Genomic DNA, 21541 nt, shown 5'->3' on the forward strand with positions numbered 1-21541 from the left:
CAGGGAGAGTGACCCCCCCCCCCAAGGTTAGTGCTTTGAATTGAGAGAAATGCACCTCCATTTATTAAAAGTGTTTTGAGCGGTGACAGGCTCATCCTGACCTGCTCTGATCCGGACGTCTGCAGGCTCCACACGTCCTCACAGGAAACTCTGGAAATGGAAACACATGAAATGATAAACTGTAAGATTACAAATGGATGTATATGTCTGAAAGCGTTAGATACGGCAAGATTTAATCATATCTTATATAGATAAAAATGTACAATAATAAATACACTAAAAATATATATAGTTTTTAATACTGTATAGTCTCTAGAAAAATATGCATTATTTATCAAAGTAAAACAATTAGGCAAGCTTATAATAGAACTGTGTAACTTCCGATATATACAAAGTGTAACAACACATTTTGATTTCAGGTGGGATGCAGTTTGAGTGCAGAGACGTGGTCAGAGCGAGGCTGCCCCCTACTGGTCATACACTTGAACTCAATTTAATTAATAAATCATGAATGCTGACCTTAAGTAATGTCTTTCACGTGCTTGAGGAGTGCTATGGTTGTTCTCGTGACGCTTAACAAACTGATACAGTGTCCTTTTTCTTTTTTTTTAAATGAGGACTTCACGGGTCACAGATTATTTCCACATTATGACAAAAAAACAAAAACAAAACACACTACAAATGAGTAATAATAGGCTAAATGTATGATTGCATGACTTGATCCGCAAACATGCGCGCAAATGAATATGCGTAAAGAGAGAGTATTAATTTTAGGGCTTGTTATATCGTGTGGATACTAGGAACGATGGCATATTTGAGACCATTCACTGAGCATACATTTAACTGCATTGCCATCTTCAGTGTTGCCTGCCTGAGTTCATTAGTGTTAAAGGAAAAGAGAAACTCACACCAGCGTCCGCGCCTCAGTCTACTTCATTCAGGTGACAGGCGGAAACAGGACGCAGCTGCACCGGCGCAGTTCACGGTCAGCTCCCGGAGTCTGGCCACGCTCCTGTTGTGTTTAATCTCCCTTTTTTCCCCGGACCTCCGTCACTCCTTCTTCTTCAGCTTCTTGTTCCCTCACTTTGCCAACAGTTCTCTCCTCTCTTTGCGCACGGGACAATGGCCGCCATCAAAGCCCTGGAGCAGTGGTGCAAAAGTGAGTGTGGGGGATACAGGGATGTGGCGATCACGAACATGACGACGTCTTTCAGGAACGGCATGGCTTTCTGCGCGCTCATACACAAGTACAGGCCCGATTTGATGTAAGTAAATCACACACGAAATCGCTGCAGAGTGGACTTGGTGAAACCGTGTGGTGTGCGGATGACTGCGAGAACTTGATGCTGAAGTTAGTTTGCGAAATTCTTGGTTTATAGTGACGAAACATATGATGCCTTATGAAATGTGGCTTATGATATTGACTATTACGCAATTAAGACTTGGTAATTGCCTGATAAAGCAGACAAACTTTGTTTTTTTTTTACTTTTATAAACCTCTGAAAGGCTGTCTTTGCTTTGTCAATACTATGACAATATATCGCCAAAAAAAAAAATCGTATTTGGTGATGCAATATCCGCAATATCGCAAGAAGCCACAATATATCGAAACATCACTAAAATCTTCATCTGACTGAGATCGACACATTTTTTGAAAATTCAGCCAAAAACAAATAATGAATAGAACTTCAACCTGTGTAAACGTTCTGTTGTAGTTAAACATTTCTTAATTTAGTTACATGTTACACTTGTTTAAAGCCACACCGCGCAAGATTTCACCCAATAAACAAAACTGAAATGCAAGCATTTATTTTATGATAGATATTTTCACCATTGAAAAACACCTCAAACAAACATGTGCTTTTGTGCTAAGCGGCTCTGCCTCTGCTAAAACATGGCTACGTCATGGGTACGTCTCCAGCTCGTTACCACGGAGATGTCGTGTAAAGTCAGTAGAATTGAGAGTTAAACAGGTTGGCCCTCATCCAGATCCATTCTTTGACTATTCACTGCACAAATAGGATTTTTTGTGTCGAGCTGGTCACTGAGATCATGTTTTGTGTTGATGGCAACAGTATAGTCCAAAATGTTGCGCAGTGTGCCTTTAAATATAATGCAACTTATCGTATTGAAATGGTTAGGCAAAATATCACAGTAATATTGTTATCGCAGTGTTGCACCGCTGTATCGCATATCGCAGGTGACTTCAATGTCATGTAGCCCTTTTTAACTATTCACTAGTACCTACTTAAAGTCACAAACATCCCGGGTCATGTTTTGTTTTGTCATAAGAGGAACTAAACTAAAACTCCAAACATGAACAGACATATCAGCTAGACACTGACAATGCGATTTTTCTCCATGGGGATGAGCTGGTGATGTCCCGCTCCCAGTAAAGTTATGTGTCAGGTGTAAGACGCATGTTGTATGAGATAATATTTCACTCGTAATTAAATAAGTCTACACATTGTGACTTTAAAGGTTGGGCAAATACGCTGTATACATGGTAGAACTATCAATATTTCAATTAAAGATCGATTTGTTTGTCATAACAGCGCGGTGAAATGTTTGCGTTGATTGAAATACCAGTTGTTAACAATAATCTCCCTTGCGTTCCCTGTGTTGGTAATAATTCCTAATTGTTTTGTTTTGTTCCCAGAGACTATGACTCACTCAAAAAGGAGGATGTGTTTGAGAACAATCGACTGGTGAGGCTCGTCAAACAAACCTTTTGTTTTGCTGAAATTAACAAATGCGTTTTTATCTTAACTCCCAAATCTCTGGCAGTACAGTAGTATTATTATGAAGCTTAAATTAGGGACTTGTTTTGATCGTGGCATGACAGAGAAGTGTCTAAATATTTAGTTTTTGATTATCTGGCAACAAGAGTAATATTTTAGAAAGTTACAAAAAAGTGCAATAGCAATAAAATCATGGCTTTATTGCAAACTTCACACTCGAAGCCATGTCCAGTCGAGAGATTGCACCTGGACGTTTTTGCTCTAAGGTGTTGTATATGACAATGCCACAAATCACTACAGTTCACTTGTCTTTTGGTTTAAAGGAATTATTTTTGTCGGATTTATTTTTGTACAAACAATGAAAGAGGAAGTGCATACATTATTAGCTGTAGTTCAGACTCATCTCCAGCTTTTTCCAACATTTTAATTCTTCAGTGGGATGAGTTTCGAAGCAAATTTCACAACTTTTAGGCAACAATCCACTCATTAGTGTAAAGAGCAACAACCAGCTTCTTGTGGAGTTGGCACATCGCAAGAGACCGTACTACTAAATCCACACAATCATTATAACCTCAATGGCTAACATTTTAGAGCTGTATAAAAGTTCCAAGCCTGAATTAATGTTACACAGTTTGCTTGTTTCACAGCACTGACCACTGGTTTGTGTAACGACCACATCATATACACTTCAATATGCAGCCCAGGTGGGAAACACTTGGATAGCCCTTGAAATAAACGAACATAATTTACAATATACTGAAGGACAAAACTAAATGTATTCCTCTACAAGATAAAAAACAATATATATTATATTATAATATTTTTCTTTGTACATCAGAAGTTAAATTTCCTTATGACCTCATCTCTTTCATGAACCCCTGCATGACCCATCCTCCCCAACTGGGACATTTTTGTTTTTTAGTTTCTCACTTCCTGTCTGTATTCCTGACCCAACTCTATACAATTTCCTTGTTGATTTCGACCATTCAAACTGTACCATTGACTGCCTTCCCCAGTGCCGTCTCACAGGGTTATTTATTTTGAATGAGGCTGTTGTCACTGGCCACACTATACTGATATAGCGCTATTGTAAACTACTCCGTGTACAAAGTGAACTTAAGACCCGGCTTGTGGTCAGTCGGGAGGTGAACTAGAGGAGGTTCAGGCTTGGTCAAACGCTGAAGAAGCTCCCGGTACAGAAACGTGAGACTTGGGTAACTTACACTCTTCTATATTTCATGAATAGGGTCAAATTTACTGCTTGTACGACGTCACTTTGTCTTAAATTAGAATCGGACTCGTCATTTCAAGCTAAATCTGACACTGCTTGTGGGTATATTAAATTTTACTCGAGACATTTCTTTAAGGATTACTGTGAAAACGAGCATGTCTAAGCTAAGCCGTGCCGTGGTATCCGTATCCTATGTCTCTCCCGCTCTCTCTTGACCTCACTGACCGACAGGAAGTGTGCCATTCATTACGCTGCCCCTTCAGACCTCTCCAGACTGACTAACAAAGAGACTGTAACTCTATTTAAAGCACTTTGTATTGTGTGGCTGCTGCAACATGTGTAGTTTAATGTGACCTTTGGCTATTATGTACTGTAGCTAAAAGTAGTTACTGATTGTTGCACTACAATTAAATGTGTGATATTGTTAAGACCATTTCAGTCCCTATTTTTTCTTTCTGTCGCAGATTTTAGCTGCTTAAGACCGAAACAGCATCTGTAAGTTTAGTCATAGAGAGAGAGAGAGACATGGTGTATAGATTTTAATTTTGTAAAAACTCTTTTTTAACCCTCGCCGTAAACGACCACATTTTCTCCCGTTTGGCAAAAACTGAGACAAAACTTTGACAAATGAAAAGTGTGATGGAAAGTGAAAAAAAAGTCATAAGAATGCAACAAAAAAGCGATGAGAAGGTGACAAAAAGTGGTCAAAAAGCAACAGACGACCAACTGAGAAGAAGTGACAAAAAAGCGGCAAAACGTGACAAAAATGCGATGAAAATTGTGATGCGAAATTTGAAAACGCAACAAAAAAGTGGCACAACAGTGCAATGAAAAAGTGACAGAAAAATAACAAAAAATGGCACAAAAGCAACACTATAGTGACAAAAAGACGATGAGAAGGTGACAAAAAGTGACCAAAAAGTAACAAAAGACCGTCAAAAAAGTGACAAAAAAGCAACACAAAAGTGACAAAAATGCAACAATATAGTGACAAAAAAGGGTTGAGAACGTGACAAAAAGTGGTCAAAAAGGCAGAAGACCAACTGAGAAGACGTGACAGAAAAGCGGCAAAACGTGACAAAAATGCGATGAAAAATGTGATGAAAACGCAAAAAGTGGCACAACAGAGCAATGAAAAAGTGACAGAAAAGTGACAAAAAAGTGATGACCTAAAGTGTCAAAAAAGCAACAAAAGACCAACAAAAAAGTGACAGAAGAGCAACATAAAGAGTACAAAAATCCAATAAAAAATGTGAAAATGTGATGAAAACACAACAGAAAAAGTCACAGACGAGAAGAAAAAAAGTAAAAACAAAAAAGTGGCTTTCAAATGAGGCGTTTCTCTGGCCTGTAGACTGCAACCTTTTAGATGAACTAAAGCTGAACTGGAGAAAGAGGCTAACCTGTCTGTGACCGTCCTTTTCTTTTATTCCTTTTCTTTGGTTGTCCAGGCTTTCCAAATCGCTGAGGAGAATCTGGGCATCCCTGCACTGTTAGACGCAGAGGACATGGTCGCTCTGAGGATCCCGGACAGGCTCAGCATCTTGACCTATGTGTCCCAGTATTACAACTACTTCCGAGGGCGTCCCCCCAGTGAGTTCTCTGCTGCTACAGGTTGGTTTTTGTTTCGCTTTGATTCGTTTTATTTACTTATGCTCTTTTCAGGTGGTGGCGTAAAGAGGCCAGCAGAGGGCTTCAAGGAGGAGCCGTCCAAGAAGAATCTGCCTGTTGCTGCCAAAACCTTTGTGCCAAAAAACGCCATTGAGAATCAAACACCTCCCAAACATCCAGGTCAAATTTCATCCAAGACGCCCAGGGATGGTGCTCAGGTGAGACGAGCATTATTGCGTACATTATAGACTGTATAATAATGATGTTTTCTTTTGCAGAAGGCTGTTTTGACAGAAAATACCAACAAAACTGGGACTTTGAACAGTAAATGTGTTGCCTGCAAATGCCATGTCCATCTGGTCCAGAGGCACTTTGTGGAAGGCAGACTCTACCACAGGAGCTGTTTCAAGTATGTCATTTCCTGTGCTAAAGGAAGGATTTAACTCGTTGCTCTTGGTGTCCGATTTGTTTTAGGTTAGTCTTGGGAGCGGGCATCAAAATAGCAAAAGACGGAAAATTCAGGCTCTCCAAACAAATGCGCCACATGGGGAACTCCAGGAAGTAAATAAAAGGCCATTATTTAGATGGTCACGGGTCAAGCCAGCAGGTTAAGGTCTAAGGCTTGATTTTCATAACTCATGCTGCTCATATGTGTTAGGAGTTCCTGGGTTTGTAGATCATTTATGTAATCACTTACTGTATGTGATTTTGGTTGTCAAGATAAATAGTTCATAGATCTAATCTAAAAAGCATTAGACCATTAAAGTGATGAGTAAGTGAGTGAGAGAGAGAGAGCATATGCATTATTACATTTGTACTGCATTTAGACATACAGAATATTACTTAAAAGTATTGCTGCCTTGTAAACCTGTACCGTATTTTCCTGACTATAAGTCGCACTTTTTTTCATCGTTTGGTTGGGGGGTGCGACTTATATATCAATATATATAATTTAACATGTTTGTTATTTTCACACTCAGTCGCTAGAGGGCGCTCTAGGCTTGTGCACCAGTATCTGCTACTCCTGTGCCACTGAAGATTATAAAAAACGGTAATTGAGCAGCAGAAAGAAAGTTTGTAGTGAGCGAGAAACTTGTGAGGGACTGGGGAAAAGTGGAGGTTACCCTTACTGCAATGATGAAAAATAGCTTGTTGCGGGCTAAAAGCTAAATGGCCACAGCTAGAGGAACGAGTTCGCAAATGAGAGCTTTAACAACGTGATGCCGGGAGAGGCTTGAGGATGGTGCAGTTACGCCTCCATGCCCATGCTCCATGCGACTTATACTCCGGAGCGACTTATAGTCCGGAAAATACGGTAATAATCATGGAAAGAGATTATAGCCTTATCTGAGTATGTGAATAATGTTAAATATCCTTCAGGTGCAGTGAATGCTCCAGTGTGCTGCACACAGGCGGCTACAGACCTGGAAAGGATCCTGACTCATTCATCTGTAAGTCCCATCAGAATAATCTGCCTTCATCGAGAACTGGACCTAGCATTTCATCTGCCCGACCCAATGGTGCCAGCCAAAAACCACCCCCTCCTCCACGCCCCTCGTCTGTGCTATCCACCCCAGTCAAATCGGTGCCCAAATCAGACAACCCCTGTCCACCCTCCTCCACACCCTCCTCATCCTGGACCAACTCAGCACAGAAGACCCAAGAGGCCAGACAGAAGTTCTTCCAAAGTCCAGCCTCAAAAGGAGAGGCCTCGCTTGACAAAAGCAAACCTATTGGAAGGTCGAGTTTTCCAGACAGAGCAAAGGCCCCACTAAAGCCTGACGAGGAGAGGAGCAAAGCTAGACCTGCGGTTGGGAGAAGACTGGCGGAGCAAAACTGCAACAACAATAACAAGAGACCATTTACCATACGATCAGCAGAGAGGCGGTAGGATATTTTACCTTACAAAATGCAAAGGCTTTAATTAATTTGAGTATTGGGCTTGAAACCTATGCAAGGAGTACACATGCATGTAGCATGTGACCCCTTGTGTCTGGATGTATGTCAGTAATAGAGTGGAATAGTGCATAATATGACTGTTGTATACAGTATATTCTGACAAACATGGACCTTCCAGTGGCAGTCCGTGTTCCCCCTACATCAAGGGTGGTGTAGTTTTTTTTAGAAAGCAATCACTTAAAAGTACAATTTGTCAGGAAAAAGACACTTTCTCCCAATGCGACACATTTTATTGCAAAATATTGCAAAATTATGTTCAATTTCCCCCTTTTTTTCGATTTGAAATAGTTCCAAGTACCCCCTGCTAGGTCCTCGAGTACCCCCAGGGGTCCCGTGCCCTTGGTTGGTAAACACTGTTCTAGGCAACACATGGCAGTGAAAATGGGCAATTGGTTTGGGCATAGTAATAGGTGAAGTTGCATTTCGCATTGAAGCAGTGCAGGGGGCACAGTCCATTCAGTTTTATCAGGAGGGTTTTTTTCCCATTCATTTTTAACCTCTTAACCCCCGCCTTAACCAAATGCAAATCTAAAAGGCTCCAGCCTATAGGCCAGTGTAATGCGTTATACATATCATCTAAATGGATCTTTTTCTTTGCGTTGTTGTCACTATTTTTGACATTTTTTCTCCATCGTATATTTGTGGGTTTCCATCACACTTTTGCCTAATTTTCATCGTTTTATGTCACTTTTTTTGTTGCTCTTTTATGGCTTCTTTTCTCACATTTTTGTCACTTTTCTGCTGTTCTTTTTCGCCTTTTTTTATTTGCGTTTTCATCGCTCTTTTGGTGCATTTCTATCCTTGTTTTCGTCTCATTTTTGTTTGCTATTTTGTCACTTATTTCAAGAAGCTTTTAGATTTGGGTAAAGCCAAACCGGAGGAAATGTGCTCAGTTCAGGTTGAGGTTAAGAGGTATACATTTCTTTGTCAGATAATGGATGCAGTGCAGTAATTGGGAGCTTTATTTTCCAGATTTGGAGACGAGCCAAGTCTCAGTGAAGACCTCGGTTTGAGATGGGAACCCTTCTGCCAAGACCCAGCGGGACCCTGGACCGAACCGCTCTCCCCCAGTCCATCAAAAAACCACCAACCACGGGGTCGCGAGTTCACCCACCAAGACGACCCCAGGCCAAACAGCACACACAGCGACGCCAAACGTGAGACCCGCTGCACTCACTCCTGTTTGATTTGTGATTTGAAATTGGGCAAACATCCTCCCGCCCCGGTCTTTGTCTTTCTCATTCCTAGACAACAAAGGCCCTGTGTTGTCAGTGTCCCATTTACACAGTTGGCGAATCTAGCGTGACGTTTCTGACATTTCCATTCCGCTCCCCCCGCTGCGTAATAAACTTCTGCAGCTAAACTGTCATTCTCCCTGGACAGGTGCAAAATGAATCTGTAATTTTTGTGACGCTTTGCAAATAGTATAATTGGGGAAGCAACTTTTAAATAGAATTTCCTCAATTATAAAGGCCCATTTGGGGATGGTTGGTCAGGCCTGCCTAATTTTATCTCGAAATAGCGGTTGGTTTTGTTATTGGCAAATTAGACACAAGAGAACTTTCGTAAAATTAAAACACTGAACAAAAGGAGCATGGATTCTTGAAAATAACTTTGCGAAAATAACATTGTAAATTTACACTTGGAGGCAGGTGATCTCAGAAAGCAATAGCCAAAAGTAGTATTCACAGTATAGTAAAAGAGGACTAGAGCTTTTATCATAATTAATAGTATTGTAGTTATTATGTATGATATAGACGGGTCTGATGCTCTCAGCTGTGGGAATGAGAGTCACCTGTAACAAATACACACAAATCTGACAAGCATCACAAAATACCTTTAGCCTCTTACCCCCCACCTTCACAGAGCACATTCTCCAGTTTTTACCCAAATCTAAATCCCTCTTGACTGGAGTTTACAGGCTACAGGCCAGTGTAACGCCTCATTTGAAAGCTACTAAATGTATCTAAATGTATCTTTTTCCTCACATTTTTTTTCTCACATTTTTCTCACTTTTTATACCATGGTCTGGGTGAATACTCGATTCTGATTGGCTGGAAGGTGTCTGTTAAAAAGTGATAATGTACACCTAGTCCGGCAACAATTAAACAGTTCGATCAGACGGCATCTCTGGAATCGTCCATATATGGTTATGTTTGAAAACAGTTAAGGGGGAAAACAATTTGGATAAATATCAAAACTTTCTCTAATTATTCAAAAACTACTTTAACAAATGCTAAATTATGAATATAGTTTTCTATTAAATAAAGATACAAATACATGGAGAGGAGCAAAGTGGTTCAACAGCCCATAAATACATGAATAACGGAGAATGCTAACTTCATGCTACATGTTAGCATCGGGCTAATGCTAACGGTTAGCTAGCGCTTGCTACAACTGCCGTTTTTTCACTTCTACTGAACAATCTGCTGTGAGAAAATATCCATATGGGCCCGATTTACACTTGACTTTATTAATGTGTGATAAATAAGTTGATATTCCACCAGAAAATGGCTAAAAAGAGTGGAAAATTGTGTTTCTCTAAAGATTCTATTTTCCCCCTCGGCGAAGCCACGCCCTCTTCTATGACGAGATGCCGTCTGTATCTATGCTAGCATTGTGCTATTGCTAACGATAGTTAGCACTAGCTACGACTGCTGTTTTTCCGCTTCTACCCAACAATCTGCTGTGAAGAAACATCCATATTGACCCAATTTAGACTTGACTTTATTTGTATGTGATAAATAAGTTCACCAGAAAATGACTAAAAAGAGTGAAAAACTGTGTTTCCCAAAAGATTCTGTTTTCCCCTTTGGCGAGGCCACGCCCCCTTCTATGTTGAGATGCCGTCTGTATCTATATCACTCTACCGCAGCTGTTTCCATAGTAACGATAAACAATTGAGCTGGAACTAGCTCAGGTAAAACAGCTTAAAAAGTGTTTTACCCCGGCCTGCCCAGGCCTTCAAAAAATAAGCGAACTGGCCCCAATGAACAGTTTCAGTTTGCGGGACCACGGTATAAGCCGGATGATGCACTCCGAGGACATTTTGTCACTTTTCTTTTGCTCTTTTTTGGCTTTTGTTTTGTTTCATCACACACTTTTGTCACTATTTCATCACTTTTTTGTCGCTCTTTTGTCCTTTTTCTTGCTATTTGGACACTTTTTTTTCAAGAAGGTTTCAGGTTCGGGTAAAGCCAAACTGGGGAAAATGTGCTCGGCTCAGTGGGGGTTAAGAGGTTGAACAGATATGGCAGTGAAAAATGGTCCACCGATGACTTGTTACTTGTACTGAATGAAAAACCTGAACTCATCACTACCACCCTTTAGATTCTCTCTCACATCACTTACTGCAGCCAAACACAACAGCAGTGCAACAAGTGGTAAAGCTCTTCAACTCACTTTCATCTCTTAAGATTTGGACAATTATTGACCTACATTCCAGCTTCCTTTTCTTTGGAAGTTTAAACCTATCCATCTTCTTTATTTGGTGCTGGGTTGGGTTTCTCTACTCACTTCAACTCTACAGAATAGCTGTACAGTTCTATATCACTTAAACCTAAATAGAATTGGCAGACATCATACACTAATTACTTTTCACAGTTTTTAGTTTTTTTTTGTGGCGCAAATTAATACAAATGTGTGTGAGCTGCGTAGCCCAGCAGCTGTGCAGGTGAGAACGGGCTCCTTTAGTGCCTTGTTGTGACAGACTGGATAATGAACAGTCTCTGCAGAACAAACAGCAGGTAATTGTGACATAAAGAGCCAGGGGACTGTGCTGTTTATTATTGTACTGGAGCGGCTTAAAGGCACAAATACACAGGAAATGACAGCAGCTTATGTCTTCATCAAGTTATCATTTTCTTGTAAAAGTTTTCCCTCTCCTTCTCTCTTTTTCTTTTAATTTAATTTAATTTTTTATTGTAGGTTCAATTGATGAGGGGCAAGGACAAACCAAACCGGCATCAACTGTTCAAGGATTAAAGTAATTACATATTTTTTATTCTGAAGGGTTTATCAGTAGTGAGGAGTGATCTTTTATACTTACTTAATAAAATGTGGTCAGAATTTGTGTTATATTAAAGGTATATGTTGTTTTGTCATCAGAGGTGCTACAACTTCTCCTGACCCCCTTCACTCTGAGCCTCTGCGTCTCCCTGTGAACTCAACGCCCCCCTCAGCCCCTGAACCTGTCCCGCCTCCAGAGACCACTCCTCTGTTCATCCCTGAGACTCCACTCCGACAGCAGCCTGCGTCCACAAACCTGGGTGAGTCAGAAAAGTTCAAAACGTGGCACATCACAGTGTCCTCAGTAAATGTATTCTGTCTTCATCTGTCTTCATGTATTATCTTTACCATTCCTCATGTACGCTAAATGCATCAGTCAACTATATTCATATTAGTGCTGTCATGCTCTAATCATCAATTAAACTATTTAATCGCGATTAATCTCACGAAAGTCATAGTCTAATGATTAATCGCAAAATTGCATCTATTCTAAATGTCCCTTGAATTGACTCTGAAAATATCTTCAAATCATAACAACGCCGCCCAAGAACTGACTTCCTGTTTCGATCCAGCACGCCAAAATAAAAGCACCATCTTATTCATTAGTTGAGCAGTTCATTAGTTCAACTTTCTTTCTGCTTAACTATTAACAGACAAAACACTTAAAATGTGTGTCTTTAATTACATTCTTGTAATGTTGCAAGTACTAAACTAATCAATGAGACGAGCTGCGTTACCAAACCCTTTCCTAGATCATTATTTTAAAGGGACTATAGGGAGTTTAAAAATGTAAAAATGAACTCTGCAAATACTCCATTTTGCTACAAAATAAATTTAAAAATGACCTAACCATAAAATATTTTAACTCATTAACCCCCACCTTAAGCAAGCACAGTTTCTCCAGTTTTACCCAAAAATAAATATCTAAAAAGCTTCTCACCTGGGGAGCTTACAGAGATATAAACCAGGTCAACGCCTCATTTGAAAGCTAAGACCTTTCAAAACTCACCTAAGCTTCTTCCTTGTCTTTGTTATCACTTTATAGTTGTTGCATTTTGTATCATGTTCTTGGCCATGTTTCTGTCAGGGTTTTTGTCACATTTTCATTGCTTTTTGATATGTTTTGGCCACATTTTGTGTAATTTAACTGGTTAAGCAACCAAAATGTGATGAAAACACACCCAAAAAGGACTTGACAATCAAAACGAGGAAGGAGCTTAGATGGGTTTTGTAGGTCTTAGCTTTCAAATGAGGCATCACACTGGCCTATTGATTTTATAGATGTCATAATGGACTAGGTACTGAATGGGAAATTCATCATTTTGTTTCAATACATAGACTTACTGTAGATCTGAATGCACTTGTGCAAATAAAGCCCATGTTGAATTTAGATCTTTCACCTTTCAGAGGGGAAATTTAGGTACGTTTTATTTCATTCATTGTCTGAAAACATTACTGCTCCTATTTTAGGTGTTAAGAAGAGAAACCACCCGCCCGTAAATTCCCCACCCAGACGCCCCGCGGTGGAATCTATTACCTCTGCGGCTCCGACCAATCATGGAAATCCTTCAGGTCGGTCTTCCAGATGTTTTTTCTTTTTTCCTTCTTTTGATTTAAACGCCATCATCAAAGCCCCACACAGACATTTTGTTGATGTAGCTTAAGCGCTCGATTTCCAGTGTTGAAATAAATCAGGTGAAGTCATATTTGACAATGAGTTTTTGAAAAGCCGCCATGAAAGGTCTATCCTAATCCTGTTTCATCTACCTCTTAGGTGCTAAAAAGGGAAAGTATTTGTCATCCAGCGACGCCTCCCAGACCAGAATCAGGTCACCGCCTGTAAGTTCCCACCATTAAGACTCTTATGAGATTAATTAGCGGCAAATGCAGTTCTATTACATTTTCTTGGTTAAAATTGTATGGTCCTTTTACAGTGAAGGTGAAGCAGTATGAAAGCCAGGCCATTTTACTTCGCAGAATTAGAATATAAACACCCTCACAACAAAATATATGTGTATTTCTTAATTAAAGCCAGTCTAGCCTAAAAATAAGGGTCATTGGCAGCAACACTAGAGGCTAAGCCAGGACATTGATTTATTATAAAGAGAAAAGGCCAATTCAGGTGAACCAGCATGTTTACGAGTTGCTTAGTATTTAGCCTTTTAACCCCCACCTTAAAGCAGAACTTAGTAACTTAAGCCCCTAGAGGCTATAAACGGCACTGCAATTGTCATAGCATGTAAGTTTTTTTACTCATTAATTGTCCCTGAGAGTAAATACTACACTGACAGAAAAGACAAAGGGAGAGAGAGCTGTAGTACATCCAACTACACCAAGGAGATCATTTTTTTCACTCAAACTTGGCTGTAAACACTGCTAAAGTGGTGCTAGCCTGGAGTTAGCTTTGCCCCTTAGCTTCTTCTTCGTGATTCTATTAGTGTGTATTGGTGACTCCGACCTGGTGCAGGCAAAGTTGCAAGGGTGGTTTTCTGAACAGAGACACCAGGGGGAGATGAAAGACCCCCCAATCATCCCATTAACACTTGTATTACCCCTAGAGGGACTGCGAAAAAGGATTTAATAAGGTAAACAAGTTACTTAGTGCTGCTTTAACCAAGCACATTTTCTCCAGTTCTGCTTTACCCAAATCTAAAAGCTTCTTGACTGGAGCTTGTAGCCTATTGGCCAGAGTAACGCCTTTTTCTCGTTGTTGCTGTGTTGTCTTTGCAACCATTTTTTGACCCTCTTCTGACCCTTTTTTGATGCTTTTTTTTGGCCCTTTTTAATTTTTGTTTTTTTTATTCCTTTGACCGTTTTTTGTGTTTTGTGGCTTTTTCATCGCTGTTTTGTCACTCTTATGATGCTTTTTTGTTTGGTTTTTAACCTTGTTTTCATCTCATTTATGTCAATATTTAGAGGCTTTTTTTCAAGAAGCTTTACTTGGGTAAAGCCAAACTGGGGAAAGATGTGCTCAGTTCAGGAGGGGGTTAAGAGGTTAGAGAGGGTTGGCAGACCCAAATCTTGCATACTGATTATTGTATCATATATTTTACATTATTTTATTTCATTTTAGGTTGAGGGTTTTTGTCCATGTAATGCCCAAACATTACCCATACTTGTACTTTTTTGGCAGTGAACAAGTAAAAGGAAACATGTTGTGATCAATTGTTTTCCCTTTGTGTCTCGTCTGAAGCGCTAACAACACGACATTGTATTCTGGTCTTTGATTTGCCAGGTGAAGTCTTCCCCTGTCCCGCTGCAGCAGATTGATACCGAGCTGAAAGATATTGAGACGAACCTGGCCCGGCTGGAGCGGGACGGAGTGGAGCTGGAGAAGAGGCTGCGGTGCTGTGAGGAAGGTAAAGCCATCGTTTTACTCAAAAGGACAAATCAAATCTAGTTACTCCCCTGGATCTCTCTGAGGCTGCTGTTTCAATATTTTAAACTGTACCTCTCTTATTTTATTCGATTTGCTGAAAATGCTGAATGCATGTTTTGACTGAATCCTCTTGGGTTAATAAGAAAAAGGCCACGGGGTAGAGTCTCTCTTTAAAGTTTTGAGGCAATGTGAGATTTCGTAAATGAATTAAGCTGGTCATTATGAATGTGCAGTGATTTCAGTACATTTTCAGACCTACTTCATTTCCTTCAGCTTTATTATAGTGCAGCTAGATACTAGATCTGAGTCAATCTACTTTTATTCTGTAAACTTTACACTGATCACTCTATCAAATCAAAACTTAATTCTAGAAAGTTTAGCAAAAATATGAAAAAAAGAAAACCTGCAGGGGTGTCCAAACTTTTTTTCACTGCGGGCCGCATATTGGCATGTTTACAGCATGGAGGGCCGCAGTCAGTGCTTTCAAACATTCAACTGGGTGTATTTAAGAGAGGTTTAAACCGTGCCCCACACCTTTATTTAGACTTGGAACTATAATTCTAGCTTTGTCTCACAATAAATGTTTTTTTTTTAATTTGAGGTTTCAATTGTGTAGAATAATCAAAATAGATACATTTTTGCCATTGCCCATATATGGTCATGTTTGCGAGAGGGGGAAAACATAGTCTCTCATTTCTCCACCATTACTTTAACAAATGCTGAATTATGAATATAGTTTTCTACTAAATAAAGACATAGAGATATGAAGAGGAGCAAAGTGGTTCAACAGCGCATGAATAAAAAGGACAATGCTAACCAGGAAGTGTGCTAACTTTAGCTATGCAATGCTAACGAGTGCCGTTTTTCACTTTTACTGACCAATTTGTTGTGAAAAACATCCATAAAGACCCACATTTGGCTTGACGTTGTTGGTGTGGGATAAATATGTTTATAGTCTGGCAGAAAACGGCTTAAAAGAGTGAAAAATTGTGATTCCCATGAGAAGTTTTCTTCCCCCTCGGCTAGGCCACGCCCCTCAGCTAGGCCACGCCCAGTCTGTATGCTGGGTTGCAGGTGACATCACAGCGTTCTAAAGGCCTATACTGTTATATAGAGTCTTTAGTTTTTTGGTTTCTTTTTGAATGACACTAGGTAGAAACAAACAAAGCTGTTCAAATACCTTACGCGTTTCGACGGACAAGGAACTACTTCCGTCTTCGTCAGAGGCGTCTCCCGATAATAGTATTATATAGAGCAGGGGTCACCAACGTGGTGCCCGCGGGCCACCAGGGGCCCTTTGGGGCATGTCCAGTAGCCCTTGGGACTTTTTCTAAAGTGTAAAACACGTCATTTTCTTGAATCTAATTCTTAAAATTAGTTATTTCGGTTCTTGTGACTCGGTCTGAGTTTAAAATAAAGCTATTTTAATATTATATGGGGTCAATATCCTATAAGTGAACAGTGTACGTTTAAGTCTTTAGGATTTGTTTTTAACTGGTAGCCCTCGAACAACTTAATGCTCTTAAAGTAGCCCTCAGCGAAATAAGGTTGGTGACCCCTGATATAGAGTATAAAAGTATTATATAGAGAAAAAATTATTTAGTTTTTGAGGACATTTTTGGTCTTGTACAGAGAGATCATGGACCCAGTGACTGATATTAATGATCATTTTTTTAATTCATATATTTTCTTTTTAGCTACGACTTGTGAAAGTGTAATGCTGTTAATCGGAAAAACTGGCTCCTGCCTCCCGCTGGGTCCGATGACATCATCACATTCTAGAACCTGCAACCCAGCAATACAGTAAAAAGTACCAACTCTGGTGATGTGCCAATAAAACAAGAAGCCAGAGGGCCGCATTTGTGACATGCCTAACCAACTGTTTCACAATGATAGGAAGTATTAAAAGCATTACAATACTAAATTGTTTATTCGAAATGTTATATTTTTCAACCAAAAGCTAGAGCCATTTTTATACCTTACATTTTTATATAAACTATACTCCAAAACCATGTTGATGTTTTCCATAACTATTTTTTCTTGCACCCCAAGCGTCCCCTATTATATTTGGAAACATCCCGTGTAAAAACATACAAATTTAATATAACATGTATTCTCACCACGCAGGAGATCATCTGCTTCACGGCTGGAGTTCAGTCTCTGTTTGGGTTTTGTTTTGGTTGCGTTGACAGCAGGTGGACTGTAAAGAGTCCAAGTCCACACAGCCCTAAACATGCAGTCATGGGTGATTTCTAATGAGGAGGTCGCTAATTGGCATCAGCAAATGTCAAAGGACCAAAATTGCAGAAAATGCCATAGATTATTAATGATCATAGGAATAGAATCTTGTGTGTTGTAATTGTGAAGATGTTTTGACCTGGCTTATGGTTAGGGCCTTATACCTGTTATTGGGGATTGTATCCGGCTCGACGATCCAATATTCGGGACTGTAGGACTGTATTATGATTTTGGAATTGTTCATCCACTCAACACATCGATATCGGACACAAAGGGCAGTTTAGTAATTTAAGGATGTTACACGATTGGTTACAAAGGTCTGTTACAAATATCTGGTGATCTGAAAGTACATATGGAAAGACTGACTACTTATACACATAACTGACATCTCGATCACAATACTTAAGTTAGCTTAGTATAGATTACAATACATTTTGCCAGAAACGAATAATTAACTAAATATCATCTGAAACTATACTAAGAATATGAATTAACTGGAAATATATCATTTTAACCCCCCTCTGTCACAGACGCAGACATGAAGCACCATGTTAGCATTCTCTGTTATTTATGTATTTTATGGGCTGTTGAACTACTTCGCTCCTCTCCATGTGTTTGTATCTTTATTTAGTAGAAAATTATATTCATAATTCAGATTTAGTTAAAATAGTTTTTGAATAATTAGAGAGAGTTTAGATTTTTCTCAAATTTGTTTTCCCCTCAACTGTTTTAAAAAATGACCATACATGGGCGATTCCAGAGATGCCGTCTGTATTGACTTTATGCATAACTTCAAATCATAACAACGCCGCCCAAGAAGTGACTTCCTGTTTCAATCCAGCACGCCAAAATAACAGCACTCAGCTCGTGTCATTGATTAGTTCAGCAGGTACTTGCAACATTACAAGAATATCATTAAATACACACATTTTAAGTGTTTTGTCTGTTAATAGTTAGGCAGAAAGAAAGTTTAACTAATGAACTGCGGAAATAATGAATAAGATGGTGCTTTTATTTTGGCGTGCTGAATCGAAACAGGAAGTCACTTCTTGGGCGGCGCTGTTATGATTTGAAGTTATGCACAGAGTTAATTTACACCTGTTAAGAAACACATTTTTCGTGTCAGTTATGGTCCATACCCATTCCTAACCTTCAACCTAGTCCATTCTTAGCATCCAAATTCTTCTTAGGGATGAACCAGCCTTCATAACTTTGGGCAGTTCAGGATCAATTAAAAATGCTTCATAATTGCCTGCTTTTACAATACACTACTCTGCTAGAAAAAAAATCAGGTATAGGGCCTTGAATATCTTGGGCCTAATCACGTGTTTATTATGAGCAGATGTAGTACGCTGACTTTTGAATGACTTTATTTTGTTTTCCAAAATTTCCTTTTTGTCATATCGTGTGTTTTTTATCAGTGCAACAAACAAAAATTAGATGTGCACATATATTATGATAAATTTACTTTTTTTTTTCTTTGCCTTTTAAGAGGGCAAAGAAGACATCCTAATGGACCCTCTCATGGTCGACTGGTTCAACCTCATCCGAGAGAAACAAACGTACATCAGGAAGGAGTCAGAGCTGGTTTACATGTGAGTGTCTCCCAAGTATTTCATGCTTCTCTCGTTTGCAAAACATAATAGTACAGTTTTCCCTCACGTTTCCTTGTGGGATTTTGTTTGAATACCACGGAGCCGGGTGCTGTCGTCTCCGGTGGAGGCATGTTGTGCATAGTAATGCTGCCAGTCATTTTGTGTGTGATTAATAATTGCTACAGAGCGCGAACGCTGGAGCTGGAGCAGCAGCAGCCAGGTGTGGAGGGAGAACTGCGCGCTTTACTGGAAAAACCAGGTAAAGACTTTGTTAAATCTTTGTTTAGTATTCAAGCTGCTGCTGTATTGTGAAATGCAGGTCATAAGTCTGAAGGAAAAGTCAAGTGCCTATCAACTATTGCACAGCTAACTGGTTTAGAGCAGAAAGATCAGATCGAATCAATACCGTAATTAAGGTTGCATTTTTCAGTCCTTTTCAGTGAAATGTTATATACATGTGTTTAAAAGGCGCCTTTTGCTTTACTCTACCTTGGAGTTTATTTTCTTATATTTTAGTGCTGCTCTTTTACCTTTGAATACCATAGTTATGTCGTGCTCGGTTTAGTCCTTCAACTTCACCTGGTTCAGTCCTTGTTCATCATCTTTAGTCCTGGCTTAGTCGACAGCACTTGTTAGTCATTGTGCAGTGAGGCTGGATATAATCTGCTGTCTTTGCCCAAATGTAGACCTTTAGTTTAATCCCTCCCTAATCCTAATGTTTGGTGCTGGTTCAGTCTGGTTTACCCTTGTTTTGGCAGACCATTTGAAGTCCTGTGAGGAGCAGCGGCGCGAACAGCAGCTGATGCAGAGACTGGTGGAGATTGTGGATGGGAGAAATGCAATTGTTGATGGTTTGGATGAAGACAGACTCAGGTAAAAAAAAAAAAAAAAAAAAATTCTTAATAAATCGTATTCAAATAAAACAAAGCCCAAATATGAACCATTCTCTGCTTCAATCAGGGAGTTTGAAGAGGACCAGCAGCTGAACGAAATGATGAAAAACCTTGGTGAGTATTGTGTGAAATTAATTGGTTTCAGATAAGTATTTTCACTTTTTAATTTGTCATTTTTATTATTTTCGCTTTTGTAGGGCTAAAGAAAGCCAAAACTAAAAGGAAGTCCTCCATCTCCAAAATGTTCAGGCGGAGGAGTAAACGGCGAGTCGAATGATTACTTACTATAGATTCACATTTACTGTAGGACTTCACTCATATTTTGGGAGATCTGTGCTGAGCGAAATGACTGTTTTGTAGATATAAGTATCGGTTTGGTTGTTTTATGAATGTATTTTGAGAAGAGGGTGTTTACTTGATTGGTCAGTGTTGTAGTTCAGTGTTTAAAATAAATCTATTTTTCTTTTAAAACTAATTTCAAAAAGATACAGAAATAGCACTTGTTTCAACTATTCTTAATATCTTATTGTATCAATTCAGTATGCATTAAGCTATTTAAAACATTTACATAATGCTTTAACATTTCCATTCATTTATTTATTTTTTACTAATGTAATGAAATGAATTATTGATATTCAGATTGCACATTGATGTTGACCCTGACTGATATATTTAGTGATATAATATAATACAGGTGCTCGTCATATAATTAGAATATCATGAAAAAGTGTATTTACTTCTGTAATTCAACTTATAATGTGAAATTTAAATGTGAAACTAACTAATATATGATACAGACTCATTACATGCAAAGTGAGATATGTCAAGCCTGTGTTATAATTTTGATGATTATGGCTTACAGTCCAATTTCAAAATATTCAAATTTGAGAGATTTTTTATTTGGGGGTTTTACAAACTGAGCCATAATAATAAAACATATAACAAATAAAGGATATACATATCACTTTGCATGTAATGAGTCTATATCATATATTAGTTTCACAGTTTAAGTTAAATAACAGAAATTAATGCACTTTTTCATGATATTCTAATTATATGACGAGCACCTGTATAGTATAATACAATTTAAGAATGTCCAGGGCTGCACTGTATCTCACATAATGTTAGATATTCCGTATTAGGGAAACACAATATCCATTTTGCAAGAAGCCGCAATAAATCTCAAAATCACTCATCTGACTGAGATTGTTTTTTGACTAACAAATAATAACCAAAAAATATGCAGAAGTTCAGATTTATATCCTCGTTTTGGTCCTGATTTAGTATTTTTCAAGTCTTATTTTGACACAATTTGGTGACAAACGGCACTCCTGAAATACAGTAACACCGTCACATTGTCGTTGTATCAATATTTGAGATAGTTATCAAAAATCACATTGTATTCTCTTGTTGTGCAGCCCCATCCATTAGCCAGAACAGTGTTAGGTCTGTCATGCAGAGCGCAGCGCCACACAAGTCGCTGCTCCTCTCTCCTCTCTGTACTGTAGGTGGCAGCCTGGGTATGCTCTATCGCACCGCACCCCACCGAACTTGAAAATCCAATTTGCCACAGCACAGACAGTTAATTTCTTTGCTAATTTTATAAATGCTGCAGAAATGTTGGCCTGCACTGATGCAATAACGTAATGTGAAAGAGGATTAGGTCGGGCTGTAGCTTATGGCCCGGGAACGGCTTATTTAAACTATAGGTCTGTGTATTGAGCTTGTTATCTTCAAACCAGGTTTAATTAACATTACTCTTTTTGCTAATATCTGCATCAGGACGCCTCTTCTACCTGAGCTTTAAAATGGGCCTGTGCGGTGCGGCAATATTGCATTTGAATGATATATTTATAGTATTCTTAACTTGTTGTCCATTAAAACCC

General features: G+C 39.1%; 1 protein-coding gene across 1 annotated transcript; it reads left to right on the top strand.

The window, feature by feature from the left end:
• The first annotated feature begins 1102 nt into the window (after positions 1 to 1102).
• On the top strand, positions 1103 to 20037 carry micall2a (mical-like 2a). Its single transcript, XM_079564424.1, has 17 exons — positions 1103 to 1265; positions 2660 to 2708; positions 5424 to 5565; positions 5638 to 5801; positions 5862 to 5992; positions 6964 to 7470; positions 8515 to 8699; positions 11470 to 11527; positions 11650 to 11810; positions 13021 to 13122; positions 13325 to 13389; positions 14786 to 14909; positions 18660 to 18762; positions 18948 to 19021; positions 19521 to 19635; positions 19723 to 19769; positions 19853 to 20037. Exons 1-17 carry the CDS (start codon positions 1123 to 1125, stop codon positions 19930 to 19932), a joined length of 2250 nt encoding a protein of 749 aa, XP_079420550.1. The 5' UTR covers positions 1103 to 1122; the 3' UTR covers positions 19933 to 20037.
• Positions 20038 to 21541: the final 1504 nt, after the last annotated feature.

Source organism: Gobius niger (assembly GCF_951799975.1).
Source record: "Gobius niger genome assembly, chromosome: 10".
Taxonomy (NCBI): domain Eukaryota; kingdom Metazoa; phylum Chordata; class Actinopteri; order Gobiiformes; family Gobiidae; genus Gobius; species Gobius niger.

What these genes read in the sequence shown, in the direction of transcription:
- micall2a (XM_079564424.1), top strand. Translation starts at nt 1,123, where the DNA reads ATGGCCGCCATCAAAGCCCTGGAGCAGTGGTGCAAAAGTGAGTGTGGG. An exon ending in AAGTACAGGCCCGATTTGAT is followed by an intron (nt 1,266 to 2,659) that starts GTAAGTAAATCA and finishes TTTTGTTCCCAG; the next exon opens with AGACTATGACTCACTCAAAA. An exon ending in CTTCCGAGGGCGTCCCCCCA is followed by an intron (nt 5,566 to 5,637) that starts GTGAGTTCTCTG and finishes TGCTCTTTTCAG; the next exon opens with GTGGTGGCGTAAAGAGGCCA.